The following is an 18214-nucleotide window of genomic DNA, read 5'->3' as shown; positions in this document are numbered from 1 at the left end:
TTTTCGCGATAGTTCCCCTTTAAGAAATCTCCTTCCATTTGACCTGCTCTTCCAAAGGGTGGTCACGGTCACATGGTACGCTGACATCACGGTCACATGATTGTGATGTCATTAAGGCCCTTGCCATGGATAGGAACTAGCGACGCTACGAAAAAAATCATATTGACAATAGTCAGCTGTGATTGAAGGAGGCTGCCCGAGGCCTGCGGATGGTCAACAGAACCCAGCACAAATCCCCAGGCTGTTTAGACGGAGGACTTGCCGCGCACATGTACCACTGACGGGTATCAGCCAGACTGCGCTACAGAGAGACACGCAGTGTACAATACACAATACAAGACACAATTGCAGCTGCCTAACAGCCAAAGAGAGCAAAGCGGCCATCTGGAGGAGCGTCTGTACACTGGTTCCGGGAGTGCTGGGAAGATCCAGTGATTTGCTGGGCAGGATTGTAATGTACATGTGCTTTAATGGTGAGTACTGGCGAGCTGGACACCCTTTCTTCCTTTTGGTTGGCGGCGTGGGCTTTATACTGACATATGTTTCATCAACTATTCCCCCACCATCCCTCCCCAGTTTTATATCAACCCTATTCAGTTGCACAAAGTGAATAAACACTATCTGAGCCTCCTGGGATGAATATAAACGAGCAATGGTACTTCCTGTTGGTCAATCAAGCATGAATATTTATTTCTATACAAACTAAGTAAATCCATAACGAGGCCCCCAACCCCCAACCCCCACACAGTGTGTGGCCCCTCAAGCATTTCACAGCAATAACAGTGTATAAACCCCTCCCTCCTGGCATTTCATTAAAGGAGTGGCCCCCAACGTGTGTGTGTCCCTCCAGCATTGCAAGACTTGCACAGTGTGGTCCCTTGCCTTTCACAATAGATAGTGCTCCAAAATATTTTACGACTGGCACAGTGTGGCCCTGAACACTAAACAAGAGGCACAGAGTGAAACACCCTGAGTATGGTACCCAACATTTCATGAAATTCACAGTGTGTGGGCCCCCAAGCATTTCATGTCAGGTACTCCCCAATCTCTCCGTTTTGCCTGTTTACAGGCCTGTATTTGAGGCATTCTAGGGAGCCATTTTAAATGCTGTGTTCTTCCGCCATGCAAAGCGCTTTTTGTTATTACCAAGTAACTTAAATTTGTCTCATCAGTCCACAGCACTTTGTTTCAAAATGACTGTGACTTGTCTAAATGAGCTTTTGCATACAACAAGTGACTCTGTTTGTGGCGTGAGTGCAGAAAGGGCTTCTTTCTCATCACCCTCCCATACAGATGCAAATTGCGCTGAATTGTAGAACGATGTACAGATACACCATCTGCAGCAAGATGTTCTTGCGGGTCTTTGGAGGTGATCTTTGGGTTGTCTGTAACCACTCACAATCATAGGCAGATTTTCAATAAGGCTAGGGGAGGCTAAAAAGATATAAAACAAAATAAAACCTGCTCCGTTGCTGACTGCACTGTTCCTTCATCAGGGTTTGGTAGCTAAGGTCTGCCTCCAAACCACGATGTTGAAGATATCAGTTGCACTCTGATTGGATATATGTGGTTTGTAGCTTGTCCAATCAGAGCACAGCTGACTTTACAGTGAAATGTACCAACCAGGTACAGAGTAGGCGTGGCTGGGAAAACTTTAACGACTGAAGGCACCATGAACCTAGTAAACCCCCCAGTGATTTGGCCCTAAGCTACTGATATGAAGAAGTTGGAACATTCAACTGGGCATGTTTGCAAATTTCATTCAACTCACAGGTACAATATACAGCAGATTCTCCACCAGCTTGAATAAGTATGGGTTTTTAGGTTCTTTTTCCTCAGTGTCTCCCACTGAGTATAATGTGCCTGGACCCACTGTCTCCCACTAAGTATAATGTGCCTGGACCCACTGTCTCCCACTGAGTATAATGTGCCTGGACCCACTGTCTCCCACTGAGTATAATGTGCCTGGACCCACTGTCTCCCACTAAGTATAATGTGCCTGGACCCACTGTCTCCCACTGAGTATAATGTGCCTGGACCCACTGTCTCCCACTGAGTATAATGTGCCTGGACCCACTGTCTCCCACTGAGTATAATGTGCCAGGACCCACTGTCTCCCACTGAGTATAATGTGCCAGGACCCACTGTCTCCCACTGAGTATAATGTGCCAGGACCCACTGTCTCCCACTGAGTATAATGTGCCAGGACCCACTGTCTCCCACTGAGTATAATGTGCCAGGACCCACTGGCTCCCACTGAGTATAATGTGCCAGGACCCACTGTCTCCCACTGAGTATAATGTGCCAGGACCCACTGGCTCCCACTGAGTATAATGTGCCAGGACCCACTGGCTCCCACTGAGTATAATGTGCCAGGACCCACTGGCTCCCACTGAGTATAATGTGCCAGGACCCACTGGCTCCCACTGAGTATAATGTGCCAGGACCCACTGGCTCCCACTGAGTATAATGTGCCAGGACCCACTGGCTCCCACTGAGTATAATGTGCCAGGACCCACTGGCTCCCACTGAGTATAATGTGCCAGGACCCACTGGCTCCCACTGAGTATAATGTGCCAGGACCCACTGGCTCCCACTGAGTATAATGTGCCAGGACCCACTGGCTCCCACTGAGTATAATGTGCCCAGGACCCACTGGCTCCCACTGAGTATAATGTGCCAGGACCCACTGGCTCCCACTGAGTATAATGTGCCAGGACCCACTGTCTCCCACTGAGTATAATGTGCCAGGACCCACTGTCTCCCACTGAGTATAATGTGCCAGGACCCACGGTCTCCCACTGAGTATAATGTGCCAGGACCCACGGTCTCCCACTGAGTATAATGTGCCAGGACCCACGGTCTCCCACTGAGTATAATGTGCCAGGACCCACGGTCTCCCACTGAGTATAATGTGCCAGGACCCACGGTCTCCCGCTGAGTATAATGTGCCAGGACCCACGGTCTCCCGCTGCGTATAATGTGCCAGGACCTATGGTCTCCCGCTGAGTATAATGTGCCAGGACCCACTGTCTCCCGCTGAGTATAATGTGCCAGGACCCACTGGCTCCAATACACTTAAAATATTTTGGGGAAAAAAAAAACCTACTGTTTAACCCAACCGGCGTGCAGGCTCTATTAGCCCACCCCTCTGGTAGGGTAAAAGAAATTCAGGGTGACTGGTTCCCTTTAAGTTAGCCAGTATACGGTCAACTTTAGCCTCTCCAAACAAAAAATCACCCTCCACCTATGCTCACAATCCTCCACTCTGGCACGCCAGACCTGGGTTTTACAGTAGCTGTGCCTGTGGCCTTCCATTTCCTGATTTACATTCCCTTACTTGAAACTGACCGTTTAAACCTCTGAGATAGCTTTTTGTAGCCTTCCCCTAAACCATGATACTGAACAATCTTTGTTTTCAGATCTTTTGAGTTTCTTTGAAGATCCCATGCTGTCACTCTTCAGAGGAGAGTCAAACAGAAGCACAACTTGCAACTGGCTGCCTTAAATACCTTTTCTCATGATTGGACACACCTGCCTATGAAGTTCAAGGCTTAACAAGCTAAGCCAACCAATTTGGTGTTGCCAGTAATCAGTATTGAGCAGTTACATGCATTCAAATTAGCAAAATTACAAGGGTTCCCACATTTTTGCACAGCCAGTTTTTCACATTTGATTTAATTTCATACAAGTGAATATTGCTTCACTAAAAATCTTTGTTCAGAAAACACCCCAGTACTCGGATGTTCCTGGGATGAAACAAATCACAATTATTGGGAGAACAAGGTGCTCTAGAACAAAATGTAAATCGCTCACCAGATAGTTGATGTGGTTCAAGTGCGCCAGCCCCAGATCCCCAGCTTTAAGGAATAGCAAACCAGGATATACAAAGAAGAGTGGGGCTATCCGGCACTCAGGAATCCACAGGGCCAAAATATAGTTAAAAAAAAAAGTCTTTATTAATCCAAGTTAAAGATAAATTCGAATCTCAATGTTTCCTATGCTTTTTTACCTACAGGGGCACATGGAGATGCATATTTATTTTTAACTTTGATTAATAACATTTTTTTAACTATATTTTGGCCCTGTGGATTCCTCTGAGCCCTACTGTTTGTAGTACATCCTGGTTTGCCGCTCCCTAAAGCTGGGGATCTGGGAAATGAAAGACCTATCAATGTCTTTTTTGTTGAAAGTTAAGTAAATTATTATGCAGGCTGAGAGGGGTTCCCAAACTTTTTCATATGACTGTATATGGGTTCTAACTAGGAATAAAAAAAGTCACCTCAGTGACTGCACTGGGCACATCTGTATTAAAATTATCAGCTTTCTGTTATGCATAAAGTTCTGGCACTTTATAAATGCTTGTTGATAATAATCCTAATAATACAATGGTTTACACTAAATAGAGTGCATGAGTTCTTTTGCTAGGGAGCATTGCATAGGCATTGCTGCTAAGGAGCCCAATGATCAAAAATCTCAGGCTTTTAAAGGACAAGTAAAGGCTTAATCACTGACGTGGCAATTTGTTAGGCACCCATTTTTAACCCTTTCAACACAGATTTCAACACTTTTTTTCAGTTTAGTTGTCTTCAGATAGTTCACCAGAAATAAATACTTATTTCAGTTGCTTTCTATTTGTGTCTGTTTTTCTAGTAGGAACATTTAATTTTTCACCTTTTTAGGTCTTTCTAAAGCAGTTTTGGGAGAGGGGCTCTTCCAGTCTACTCTATAAACTGTTCTAAATGATACAATAGTTGATGCATTTCTTATCTTTGTCCCTGCTGAGCAGAATCCCCAAATTACATTAATGGCATCTGTAAATTGTAGCAGTTCAGAATCTGCAATCCAGGTGGTGAGCCATCTCATTGATAAACCAGACACAGGAATATTAAACTGCAGTTTTGGGGAGATAAAAATGGCAAAAAATAAAAAAAGGAAAGCAATTTTTGGTGAATAATCCGAAAACTACTGAACTAAAAAAAGCATTTGGAAGGTGAACCACCCCTTTAATAACTCAAAAAAAAAAAACCCCACCAGCCTGGGGTTCTATTCTAGCAAGTGCTGCACTGCCATCTTGCCTCCTGGCCCACAACCCTTGCAGTTCCCATTAGCTGGGCATATACACAGTATAGTAAAAGTTTGTCTTTTTACCGCCCAATTTCCAATTTTTCTCTACTGCACATGTGCACAGTCCAGTGCAGTTACAAGGGATTAGTGAGACACAATATGAGATGGAAGTGCTCACCATAATAGCACTCAGACTGGTGAACTGCCCACCTGCTCTATCAGCACCCAAGCCAAAAATCTGTGTACCCTCCACTGCCTCCCAGCACTCTTCTTCACCCTTATTTTCACACAGGTGCGGTGCTTTCAACAGTGGTGTAAAAAAAAAATTTCTGTGTCCCAATGCTCCCCCCCCCCTTTTTGTGCTGAAATCATATGGTGGGGTCACCCACCAGCCCCATGTAGAGAAAGAAGCACAGTAAGATGCAGATTATAATGAATTATGTGCCTGCTACTAAAGTTTACAAAGATATTTAAATACATGACCTGTATATGGACACGCAACACCTTGGTGACTTTAAATATGTTTCTAGGTAAGTATATAGAAGGGGCACATTCTCATATGTATATTAATCCATAGTAACACTTCATTGTGAAAACATGGTGATTGTGTAGCTCCTCTCTGTGAACCATTGTTTTGGCTGCATATATGAATTCTAGGGGTAAGCACAACCAGTAAGACATGAATCTTCTGGGCTTTTTATGTCACTAAAGAATAATGAGTGTTCTAGTGTAGCGGCCCTTAAGTGTAGTGCAAGTTATATCTCGCATTTTCCTTTTTATGATGCATACACGCACAACTAAAACGGTGTTAAATTGCGTTATTAGACATGTATCCATTGCAGATAACTGGTACTCTTGTGCAGGTCTGGACTGAGAATCAAAATAGGCCCTGGCATTTCAGGTTCACAGAGGCCCGATCAGCCTCAACCAGCCCACTAAATACTGACTTTCTATGGCACCTTATAGCATTTGCCAGAACCCACAGATTTCCAGTCCAGGCCTGCTCTTGTGCAAACAATCAAAATCCTCACAACCTCTGCTGCTTCTTATAGTTATTAACAGTTTATCTGAATTATATCACTTTTCTGTATGTAGACATCCATGCATTTGCTTTGCTGCATATCCGTGAAATCTACCATGGTCACTAGGGCAAAGGTGTGTAACAGGGTTTCACAGGGATTCCTGCTATTCTAGAAAGTTTTATTTGTATGAGAGGGGTTGTGGGTTCTTTAAACACAGAGCATATGGCATACGGGAAGAGGTTAGAAGACAAAGGGATCTGACAGACTGGGTGGACACTGGAGGTGGAGTTAACTTTTTGTTCTCCCATTAAATAGCTGGGGGTGGAAATATGATCCTTCCCCATGCAATGTGTGTGCTTTAGGCATCCTTTTTTTTTTTTTTTTTCTTCTTCTTGTGTTAGCTGAAAATCTCTCCCTACACAGAGCAACTCCTGATTATTCTCTGAATGTTTACACAGATCATGTAGCTTCAAGTGACATCAGGGCTCCCACAGCAGGATCATCTAAGGTTAGTGGCTTGATAGGACCAAACATATAAAATATTGTTTATAAACAAATGTGCTTTTTAAGCGAAAACACAAGATAGATCAGCAGTGAGTGGTGGGTCTGCATACCAGAAAAGGGCTGGAGATTTGCACGTGTGACTGCTGTAGTGTCATGTTTGGTGGTAAGCACAACTTACGAGACATCAATCTTCTGGGCTTTTTATATGTGTAGTGCAACTTTTGCTGTAGCTCACATTTTTTTTATGCATACATAAAACTGTGCAAAGGATACATGTTTAAAACACATAATTTAACAGCTGGCACCCCAACTCTTGAGCAAACAATCAAACTCCTCACATCATCTGCTGCTTCTTATAGTGATTAGGCCAAGAGCAGACGCAGGAGTATTGGCCGAGAGAAGCGAATCTTCACCCCGACCCATCTGCATTTATTTCAACCACTTATGCTTGCATGCTTGCTTGAAATCAATGGAGCACAGAGTGGATCCGCTTCTCTCAGCCTGAAAAAATACACAACCTGAGAGCAGAGGAACCAACACTCCCATCAGCCTTTGGCCTTATCTCCCTTCACTGCTGCAATCATGCACATGTATTGATATGGATTCCCATTGCTAAGAGCAACTCTCCCAGGCAGAATGCAGCAGTGCACCACTTCATTTAGCAGTGTAGTTATTTTAGGAAAATCATGTAAGCTTCAAACAAACATTTTCATGCCATTTTAGTTTGCTTAAGAAGCTTTGCATTGTGTGAGTTATGTAAGTAATACAATACTGACAGATATTTGTGAATATAGTACAAAGATGGACAGTAGCTTAGGGCCAAATCACTGTGGGGTGAACTAGCTTACCTAGTTTGTTTGGTTGAAAAAAGACCAAAGCCCATCAAGTTCAACATATATCTTAAGATCATAGTACGTTTGATGTTATGCTTCTTCAAGAAATCATCCAGGCAGATTTAGCATAAATCTGTGACTTTTTATTTTTTTATAGAAAAAACTCATACTTGAAAGTGTGTGTATTTATTAAAGAACTGGACTCTCAAAAACTCAATTCATTAAAAAATGTGAACAGAAAACTTGATTGCAGCGCAATCTCATTCTACTCACCATTTTCATTGTCTACCAACTTGAATAACTAGAATTGAAAAAATCAATTGAATTTTGCTAGGACAATTCTCATTGACTTCTAAATGAACTTACCAGTTTTAGATGGCAACTTTTTGCATTTTTTTCCCAAGTTTTTTTATGCGTAATAGATCTCGAACATTCGAATTTCAGGAAACTATCAATCCATGTGTTCTAGAGCAAAAAAATTGAGGTAAAGCTGTAATGGAATGTTAATAAATTGTCCTTTAAAGGTGTGGTTGGATACGTCATCACCCAGCAGGGCATTCCTCACCTCACTGCCATCACCAAGAAGATCTACTTACGCTGCTTTAAATGGAAGCTCTGTTCCTATAATCTAAAGGGGCGGTTTCTGGTGCATTGATCCTTTTTATGGCAAACAAGATCCCCTGCTATCTGTCTATAATGTTCTTTAATGTACTTGTAACATTACACAAGCACCTTTTCTCCAGAGAAAAGTATCCCAACCGTGACAGTCTACCCCAGGGGTCCTCAACCTTTTTTACCTGTGAGCCACATTCAAATGTAATAAGAGTTGGGGAGCAACACAAGCATGAAAAAGTCCCTTGGGGTGCCATATAAGGGCTGTGATTGGCTATTTGGTAGCCCCTATGCGGACTGGCAGCCTACAAGAGGCTTTACTTGGCACTATACTTCGTTTTTATGTAATTAAAACTTGCTTTCAAGCTCGGAATTCAAAAATAAGCACCTCCTTTGAGGACCCTGAGAGCAACATCCAAGTGGTTGGAGAGCAACATGTTGCTCGCGAGCTACTGGTTGGGGATCACTGGTCTACCCTCATAGATTAAATCCTTCATCCCTTTTACCAGTTTAGTCGTGGCACATGGGTGTTGGTAATTTCCACGACCTTCTCAGGGAAAAACATTGGCAACCAAATATCCATATTGGCAGGGTGCCAGGAAATGTTTACACAACAATTCATATTGTGAGTATGAAATCTTAAATAATTTCCCTGATGCTCTGTGCTTGTGCTCCTGGTAGCAGAAAACGCCACCACTTCTTTGTGAGCACCACAGCGATTTACTTTCAGCTTCCTCCATCTCTCACAGCTATATTTTACCTAATCCGTGATTGCAGAAACTGAGCATGCTCCCCTGAAACCAGGTCTGGATTAGGTTCAGTGTTGGGAGATTGCTTACTGCAGAAGATATAGCTTGATAGTACCTGTGTTGCACTACATTGTCAGTGTGTAAGGTGAACAGAGTATGTTCTGTTAGTTGTAAATTCTATAAGTTACTTTTATACCCTTTTTTTAAAAAAAAATCTTCTTAAAGAAGAAGGAAAGGCTAAAATTAAGTAAGCTTTATCAGAAAAGTCTATGTAAATACACCAGTAAACCCTCAAAATAATGCTCTTGTTTTTAGCATAAACCTCCAGGGCTATGGCTTGAGCATGCTCAGTTTCTCCTCTCTAACTTTTTTATCCCCCCCCCCCGCTATAATCTAAGCGGACCCAGAACTATGAGTGAGCACGGAGAGACTCAGGCAGGAAGTGATGTCACAGCAAACTAAAATTTTTCTGTTTCTGATTTTTTAAATAAAAGTCTGACCAAATTAGAAACTAAGATTTTACCTTATTTATTATTTAAAAAAGCTTGATTCAATCTGTTTGGATAAAATCAGGTCCGATTTTTTTTTTTTTTTTTGTAACTTATATTCTTTTTCTCATCAAAGAAGAAAATACAAAGCAATAGCATGTGTGGTACAGTCATTACACGTGGACCAGAAGGAACAATATGAGGTCTCAGTTACACATCAATGCCCAGTGCTTATTCTCACAGTCCGAGTTATACATGCTAGTCTGTATATGTACCAATTAGCATTAAAACAGTTATATCAAATTATACAATAAAAGAAAAAGAGAAAAAAAAGACAGAGAGAGACCAACTAGAGAGAGAGGGTCAGGGGCCAGTAGGGAAGGGGGTCCTAGTTCGCTAAATGCAATTGATATTGCTAAACTGTTTGTAAGCTAAGTATCTTGCAGAGTTGAATTTGAAAGTAGTTCCCACGGAGATCAGATCTTGAGATATAAGGGGACTTTATTTTGCAGTCTAGCCAAATTATATTCATACTGCTTGATAGTATTAACCCTTCGTTTCACTTCTTGTAGGGAGGGGATAGAGGATGTTCTCCATTTGGCCGCAATGGAGATGCGGGCAGCTGAAAGTATCTGGTTAGCCAATTTTTGCATGTGTTTTGGAAGATGCTTATATGGCTTCCCCAAGAGTACATGCAGAATGCATTTATCCAAAATCTGGTGGGTCACCTGATTTAGCAGGTTTATGACGTCATCCCAGAATGTCAAAATTTGAGGACAGAACCAGAAAATGTGAGGCAAGGTCCCTTGGTGCCCGCATTCCCTCCAACAGTTAGAGGAAGTACCCGGGAATAACCTGTGGAGCTTGACTGGTGTGTGATACCAAAACATTAGAATTTTAAAGATGTTTTCTTGTTGCCTGACAAGTAATCCCACGTTTGGTGTAAAAAGGTCAGATTTTTAGGCTAATTCCAGCGCAGACCACAGAAACGTCAAAATATAATAGGGACCTCTGCCATTGACGTGCACACAACCTCAGCAGGCATGGGATGGCAGATTTTCAGATTCGGGCTTTTCGCTGCATAAAGCTTTAATACGGTATATGTTGAAAAATACGAGTTTAAAAATAAAAACCTGCAAAACTTCGAGTTTTGCCCCAAAAAGCCCAACTGGAGTTTAATTAAATAACCCCCTAAATGTCAAGTGATTTTAAAGTGCTTGACGGGTGATTTTGCAAATATTTGTAACCTTATGATGTAATTTCTGGAAAGTATATTGTGCTGTTATCCATATTTCTAGTAATAAAATGTAGTATTTTAGTTACAAATTTTTAGACTACTTTCTTTTTTGTCTCCACAGAGGTTTAATTAAACTAAGGAAAATTGATCAAGTCTTTGCATATTCTCTGAGGAATTGAACAGGTTAACTGGAATACCTTCATAAGCTGAGAATGACCCCTACCACCAACAGGGATCCTGTTTCAAGCACAGACAGCAATATTGGCCTTGTGTGTTTGCCACCCATCTCTGATGACCTGCAATTGATCTGGACTCGGGCAGAGCTGACCAATGAACTAGATGATCACCAACAGTTACTCCACACCTTCAGTTACTTCCCTTATCCTAGCATACCTGAGATTGCTTTGCTGTGCATGCGCAATGGTCTACAAATGGAAAAGGTCAAGTCATGGTTTATGGTACAGCGGATCCGCTGTGGTATCAGCTGGTCATCTGAAGAAATTGAAGAGACCCGTTCACGTCTACTATTCAATCAAGACAAGCTTTATTTTGAACCTTTGCTTACATTGGCCAAAGAATCTGGTATATCTCCTACACCTGAAAAATTAAAAGTTCAGTCTCCAAAGAGCAGCAAAAGGCAAAACATGACAACTCCACAAACTTCCCCATGTTTCGATCACGCTGTACCAGAAGCAAAAAGGCTCAAAACAGAGGGTGTGGCTTCAGAGACTGAATCTATAAAGGTTAATACGCACATGATGCATAGTTCAGATAAGAAATGGGATCCATCAGAGACACAACAAGAGCATGGACACTCCTCAAGTGTTCTTGGTCATGGGCTTCTGATTGGTGAAGATGGGACAGAAGTTAGCCCGGCTGTTGAATGCATTCCGTCTGAGGAAGAGCTTTTGAAAGAGACCACTTCATTCTGCTATCCAGAGGGTCTTTCCACATTGCAGGATTATTATGGTCTTCGAGAGCAGAGTAGGGGGTCTTCTACTCCAGGCATGAGGCGACAGCGGAAAACCAAAGAACAGCTAGCAATTCTCAAGTCTTTCTTTGTGAAGTGTCAGTGGGCTGGTCGGGAAGACTACAAAAAGCTAGAGGAAATAACAGGGTTACCAAGAACAGAGATCATACAGTGGTTTGGGGATACCCGTTATGGACTTAAACATGGCCAACTGAAATGGTTCAGAGAGAGTGCTCAGGAGCAGCCTACTTGGTTAGAACCACAACATCTTATTTCTCAAAATGGAAATGAAGTTGAGTCAATGCCTGGAGAAATGTCTTCTTTAACACCTGCGTTTGGAGAGCTGGGAGCAGACAACAGAAGTACAGTTCAGTCCATAAAGAATTCAGGGGCAAATCTCAGGGCATCACCTGTAACCCTGATAGCAGCAACATCTAGTAAGACCTCTCTGAAATTCTTGGCAAATTCACCAGAAATCAAGGATGGTAAGCAGGAAGTTTCTTTAGGATCAGTTCTGCAGGATGATTCAGGTGCAGATGTTCAGTTTGCAAACACTTCAGGTTCTGAACAACAGTTGGCACCTTCAGCTTTACAGACTATGAAGAAAAATTCATCGGCCTCTCCTGCTCAGACATCCAGTCAAAGGGTGAAATATTTTTTGTTAGAAACGTCTAAAGAACAAGCTGAGGTAGATGACGAAGAGGAGAGGTGTGTTGTGGAAGTGATTGAGGGTGAAGATGATGATGATTATGATGATGATGATGTGATTAGTCAGGACTAAATGCTCGTTTGTTTTCAAGCAATCCTGACTGCATACAGGTCTATAGGTGTTACACACTATAAAGTCACCAGCATGAATGCCATCAGTAGGATTCACTGTACATCACTTTCTTTTCTTACTTGATTTCTATAGTAACCTACTTCGAGTAATGGCAGCGTGCACTTGGTATAGCTAAATGGAGAACTAGAAAGGCCCGCTGTACATACACTGCGTTGTAATCTTTTATGTAGGAGTTTTATTATTCAGAACCTACGTTCAGTTTGAAATCCTCGTTTGTATCACAGCAGCCAAGAACATTTGTTTTTATTACCACTGAGTGAATTTTTTTGACTTGGCTACTGAAGACATCTTCACAACAGCGCAAGAGTAGCCCTGACATTCTATTATCTTTTATTTCTCAGTGCAGTCTGTGACTAGTAATTGTATAATAGAAGCTCCAGTACTGCCCTGAAACCTAGTTCCTAGTCTTTGCAGCATATTTACAGCATTTTAATAAATAACCTGAAAAGGCCACATGCTTCAAACTCTGTTGAAGGGGAAATTTAAATAGTATATACTGCTTAAAGCAAATGGCTACTGAGTAGAGCTGGTGTATTGCCCCTGTGGTGTAGCAGCTCTGTGCAAAAGAAAGCCAAGCCCTGCAAATGTCTTGCTTACTAGGCTGCTTGAATCTTACTTCCCTGAGACAATTGTACAGCACATTAACACTGCAGGGTATCAGAATTTGTAGGCAAATTGTATACATATGTTTATTAAGGTTGTTTGTGCTAGGGAATCTGTTTTGTACACTTTCCTGTTGGTCGGCACAATCTCTGGTAATACCTTTTGCAGTATAGAGTAGTCCGTTCCTGCAGAGAATCCGCAATCGGTTGTATTTTCTGGTCCTTGACCTATAGAGGACCTTGTGAGCTGTTCTTATAAAGTCTAAACTAAATGGAAAGCTCAGTTTGTGATCCTGTGTTTTAATGAGTATTCCGTGCATAGCAGTTACAGGGCCTATACCAGTGTACCCCTATATAACAATGTTTCTTATAAACTGCATGATAGGGAGGGGTGTTCATTTGTACCTAGTTTTTAAAGACTTTGTCTAAACCTTGTGTGACAGTCAACACACAACACCATAGCCAATTCTGAATTCTGTGTGTGTATAGCAAATTTTCTGTGGGATCCACAATTGGCACTGGTGTGATAACCTGTGCAAGAGCACACTGACCTATTCACTTGGTTATAAGCACAGCCAATGACATTTGATTTCTCCAGGTGAATCTGATTAGCATACAATACATTCCTTTTCACTTACAAATCGCAAAGATATCAGCCTCCCGGAATAATGGCTTTCCATTAAGTTTTTACCATACCCACCTACTGTATCAGTTATTAATAATTAGCATGTATCCACCCCTGCCTGGTGTATAAGGGCAGAGACACACATGGAGATTCAGGGAGATCAGTGGCCCAGCGACAAATCACCTCTTCTTCTGGGTGACTAATCTCCCCGCAATGCCTTCCCGCCGGCTAGAATCTCTGGCGGGATGGCACTCGGATCGCTTTGTTTTTCGAAGTTTCCTCGTGAGGCGACTTCATAAAACGAATCGCTCCGAGTGCCATCCAACCGGTGATTTAGATTCTAGCCAGCGGGAAGACAGTTAGGGGAGATTTCTCCCCGAATCTCCACGTGTGTTTCTGCCTTAATGTGGGTGACCCCCTGATAATCCGGGTGGGTAGAGCACTCTTGATTAAGTGTTATCTGGCTGCTCTGTGTTGATAATGTATTGAATGTATGTCTGCCCAAAATAAGTAACCAATGAATTACAACACAATTACTTCAAGAGCCATCTATTCAGTCTGATTTTCAGTACAGTAAATCTCTGAGTGTTGTCATCCGATATCTATTAGTAGCAAACATTACTCCAATGTTTTTTACTTCTAATGTACCGTAGGTATTTTTACAAACAGAAATGAAGCTTGTTTCCTTGCAGCACATAGGAGCATTTGCAAATATTGGGTGCACTGGGGCAATCACCATTAATTGGCCAAAAATGCTTCCTTTTGTGTAGTAGTTAATGTATAGTACAGGCATTTTAACACAATACTAAGCTGTTTTTATTGTTTTCGTATTGCTGGACATCTGTATCTGTGTACTATGTTTTATACAGGTCTGTGATCCGTTATCCAGAAAGCTCCATTTTAATAAAATAATTCAAATTTTGAAAAAGTATTTCCTTTTTCCTATGTAATAATAAAAAGGTCCATAATTACTGAAATACCCCTTATCCAGAAAAGCCCATGTCCCAAGGATTTGGCATGAGAGGTCCCATTCCTGTACAAAGGTTTTAACACTGTCACGTAAGCTGACCAGACTACTCCGGTCACATAGTCATGTATCTGATCTGAATTAATGTATACACCATCTGCTTGTATTTTAGCTGTATAAACACATCATAAAGACTCGTTTTAAAGGGGTGGTTCAACTTTAAGTAAACGTTTAGTGTGTTGCAGAATGGCTAATTCTAAGCAACTTTTCAGTTGGTCTTCATTATTAAGTTTATATAGTTTTTAATTATTTTCTTTTAAATGGGCCATCTAAAAACAAAGGCTACACATTTATTGTTATTGCTACTTTGTATTGCTTCCCTTTCTATTCAGGCCCTCTTCTATTCATATTCCAGTCTCTTCTTCAAATCTGTGTATGGTCGCTAAAGTAATCTGGACCCTAGCAACCAGATTGCTGATTAAAAAGCGAAATATCTTAATACAAAAAGAATAATAAAAAATAAAAAACAATTGCAAATTGTCCCAGGATATTACTCTACATGATACTAAAAGTTAACTCAAATGTGAAGAACCCCATTAAGAAATGGTCAGCCACTTTCCATGATGCATTTGCTTACTTAGCCTTTTTTTTTTTTTTTTGGTATATTTTCAGTGTATATTTTTTTTCACTGTTTAGGGATGAGAAATAACCAGCTATGAGGACCAAAAAAATCAATTTTATATACATGTTACAAGTAAGATTTCAGATTGAGGTGTACATTTGTATATCAAAATATAATATATAACATGCTGTTTTATGCAGATGGCTTGTTTATTCCCTTTTAAAGCAATGTGTTGTTTTTGCCCTTGATTAAAAAAAAAATTAAAAAATTTGTGTTTTTGTTAAAAAGTCCTGTCCTAAAACACCTAATTTTGAAATCATTCGTTAATAAGAATATTTTAATATTTGTTTTTACTGAGTTTTTTTTTAGTTAACCACAAGAGGTCACTGTTGGCATGAGGTTTGAATGATGTGATAAAGAACACATGGAGCAACTTTCTCACGGTGTAACATACGGGCCTTGCTCCACTTCACATTGCCAGTCTCACTGGCAGTAGTTACAGTAAAACATAGACTGTGTTTTTGGAGCATGCACCCTAACAGCTGCTTTTGTACCTAGTGCTGCACCCACTAATAGTAAGTTAAAATATGCCAACACATAGACGATCTCACAGAAAATATACTGCAACAAAGAAAATGATATGTCATAAGTTTAGATGGTTATGAATTAAAGTGGTGGTAAAATATTGTCTGTTTTGGTCATTCATGGTTACTTTTTGACCCACCCACTGTCTCCAGAGATATTTTCTTGTATGAACCCGTTCTGTAGCACAATATGCACCACAGACATAGTAGCTGACCTTGTATGTTGAGAACAGGAACAGCTCTGCCTTAAAGGGGTGGTTCACCTTTAAATTATCTTTTAGTATGTTATAGAATGACTAATTTATGTAACTTCAATCGGTTTTCATTATTTATTTGTAATTATTTCACTTCTCGCACTGACGCCATTTAAAAAACAAATGCTCTGTAAGGCTACAAATTTATAGTTATTGCTACTTTTTATTACTTTTCATTCTATTCAGGTCTCTCCTATTCATATTCCAGTCTCTTATTTAAAGCAATGCATGGTTGCTGGGGGGATTTGGACCCTAGCAACAAGATGACTGAAATTGCAAACTGGAGAGCTGCTGAATAAAAAGCTAAATAACTCAAAAACCACAAATAATAAAAAAAAATGAAAACCAATTAAGAATTGTCTCAGAATATTACATTCTACATCATACTAAAAGTTAATTTAAAGGTGAACAACCCCTTTAAGGTGGCCATAAACGAGCAGATTAAAGCCACCGATATCAGTCCTTTAGACCGATTTGACAGTTTATCTGTCCGCGCGTGGAGGCTTCCGACAGGTCTCCTCGATCGACATCGGGCCGGTTTGATTTTTTTTCCTGTGATCAAGGATCGCATCGGCTAGTTGATGCAGTCCTACGACCCCTAGACGTCTATTTCCTTCATATAATTCCTTCATTTGGCCCTAGTGCCAAATGTTCAGATTAACCCGATATTGCCCTGCTGTTGGTGGGCATATTGGGGAAAGATCCGCTCGTTTGCTGACCTCGCCAAACGAGCGGCTCTTGTAGTGTATGGCCACCTTTAATTTGGTTACTATAACAAATGGAATCTGTCTTGGCCTTTTGGAAATCAATATGTTATGTTTTATAACCAAGATACTAGTCAAGGTTGGACATGTACAGACATCAGTTGCCCAATACAACTGGTTTATGTATCATGTTCCAGCAACATGCTGTGATATGTCACTACCACTCTAACAATTTAATTTAATGACAATTTAAAGGACATGCACTGGCCCGCCTGGCCCAGAGTCCAACTTGGTTAATACTTGCAGTTTAGTAACAATAACACACTGTCCAACAGTTATCTAATAGTGTAGCCTTCTTATTGCTATGGGGTATGCATAGTAACAGAAATGAGTAGAGATCAATTATGCTCTGTTTATAGGGGTGGTGGTCAGGGCATAGGCTAAGCCAAGTATTGTACTAGCATATGACGGGGTTAATATTTTGGTTTTTGATGACCCTTCTGTACTATAGTGTTGTACAGGTAAAGGAGCAGGCTCAAGTGTTTGAGGAACTGATCAACCCTAAGAAATCAGTTGGGACAAATTATGAAATAATGTTTGTCAAGGACAGAGAAATGTTATGCATTCCTATAGGTACATTTCCCAAGTGGACAAACCACACAGAGGCACTTCTATACAGTGATCAAAACAAGTTCCTTATTCAATAGTTTCCTACAGATGCGAGGAATTGTTTAGTCCTCTGTAATTTGGTTAATGTCACTTGGTAGGTCCTTCTCCATGGTTTAATTATCTCCCAAAATGCTTTCATGCTTTCAGTGCAGCTTGGCATAGTTTTCTAAGTTAGTAAAGGTTTTGGCAGGGTCCTAAATTGGGGAACTAATGTGTGTAAATGAGTTCTCTCATACATTGCCAATAACTTATTCTGTTCTGGGAGGTGATCATCTCAAGGGGGTGGTGTCCTCCCTCTACATTTTAACGATTTTGATAATGAATAAGGAATTTTAGCCATGTCCATAGGCACCCACCTAGGTCCCACACGTCTAAATATGATGTCCTGAAAACGTTTCTGCTGTATTTTATCAAAGGGTCTGTTAGTCAATGGTAAATCGCAATGTATCAATTTATATAAGCCAAAGGGGTCAATAAAAGTGGATTGTTTCTGTGATCATCGGTGAGCTTGTTTTGAAAATACCATTCACTGAGGTTAGTCAGTAGAAGTAGATGCATGGAGTATGCATTAATAGTAGTTTAGTGGTTGAAGCAGTGCTGGTAATTTCTTTTCTTATAGCTTCCTATATGGCTCCAAGGAGTCTCTGGGATATCACTGCATTGGACACTGCAGCCCTGGGTTTTGTAGATTATGAGCAGCTCCGCATGTGCTCTTTATAGAAAGTGAACCCTGGGCTATAATAGCCTCTGGTAGCTTGAGGAACTCATTCTTTGGATTAAGGATGGCATATTGCCTTTATGGGGATTGTGCAGTCATATTACGCCTTGAGCATATTGACATGCAGTATTTCTGTCTCTTGCATT

At 41.0% G+C, this 18214-nt stretch overlaps 1 protein-coding gene across 3 annotated transcripts; it reads left to right on the top strand.

Annotated features, from left to right (window-relative positions):
- Nucleotides 1–65: 65 nt before the first annotated feature.
- Nucleotides 66–14478, top strand: homez.L (homeobox and leucine zipper encoding L homeolog). Of its 3 annotated transcripts, none has more exons than XM_018244544.2 (3): nucleotides 66–473; nucleotides 6548–6597; nucleotides 10634–14478. In XM_018244544.2, exon 3 carries the CDS (start codon nucleotides 10725–10727, stop codon nucleotides 12261–12263), a length of 1539 nt encoding a protein of 512 aa, XP_018100033.1. In that variant the 5' UTR covers nucleotides 66–473; nucleotides 6548–6597; nucleotides 10634–10724; the 3' UTR covers nucleotides 12264–14478. The 3 variants fall into 3 exon arrangements, with proteins under 3 accessions (XP_018100033.1, XP_018100040.1, XP_018100049.1); XM_018244560.2 differs by lacking the exon at nucleotides 66–473 and adding an exon at nucleotides 3964–6222; XM_018244551.2 differs by lacking the exon at nucleotides 6548–6597.
- The last annotated feature ends 3736 nt before the right edge of the window (nucleotides 14479–18214 follow it).

The sequence above is a fragment of the Xenopus laevis genome, chromosome 1L, assembly GCF_017654675.1.
Source record: "Xenopus laevis strain J_2021 chromosome 1L, Xenopus_laevis_v10.1, whole genome shotgun sequence".
NCBI classification, from domain to species: Eukaryota; Metazoa; Chordata; class Amphibia; order Anura; family Pipidae; genus Xenopus; species Xenopus laevis.
Note: the sequence above shows the minus strand (reverse complement) of the source record. Positions and strands in the feature narration are given on the sequence as shown.

Excerpts from the sequence above, each read along its gene's own strand:
- homez.L (XM_018244551.2), top strand. The coding sequence starts at position 10,725 with ATGACCCCTACCACCAACAGGGATCCTGTTTCAAGCACAGACAGCAAT.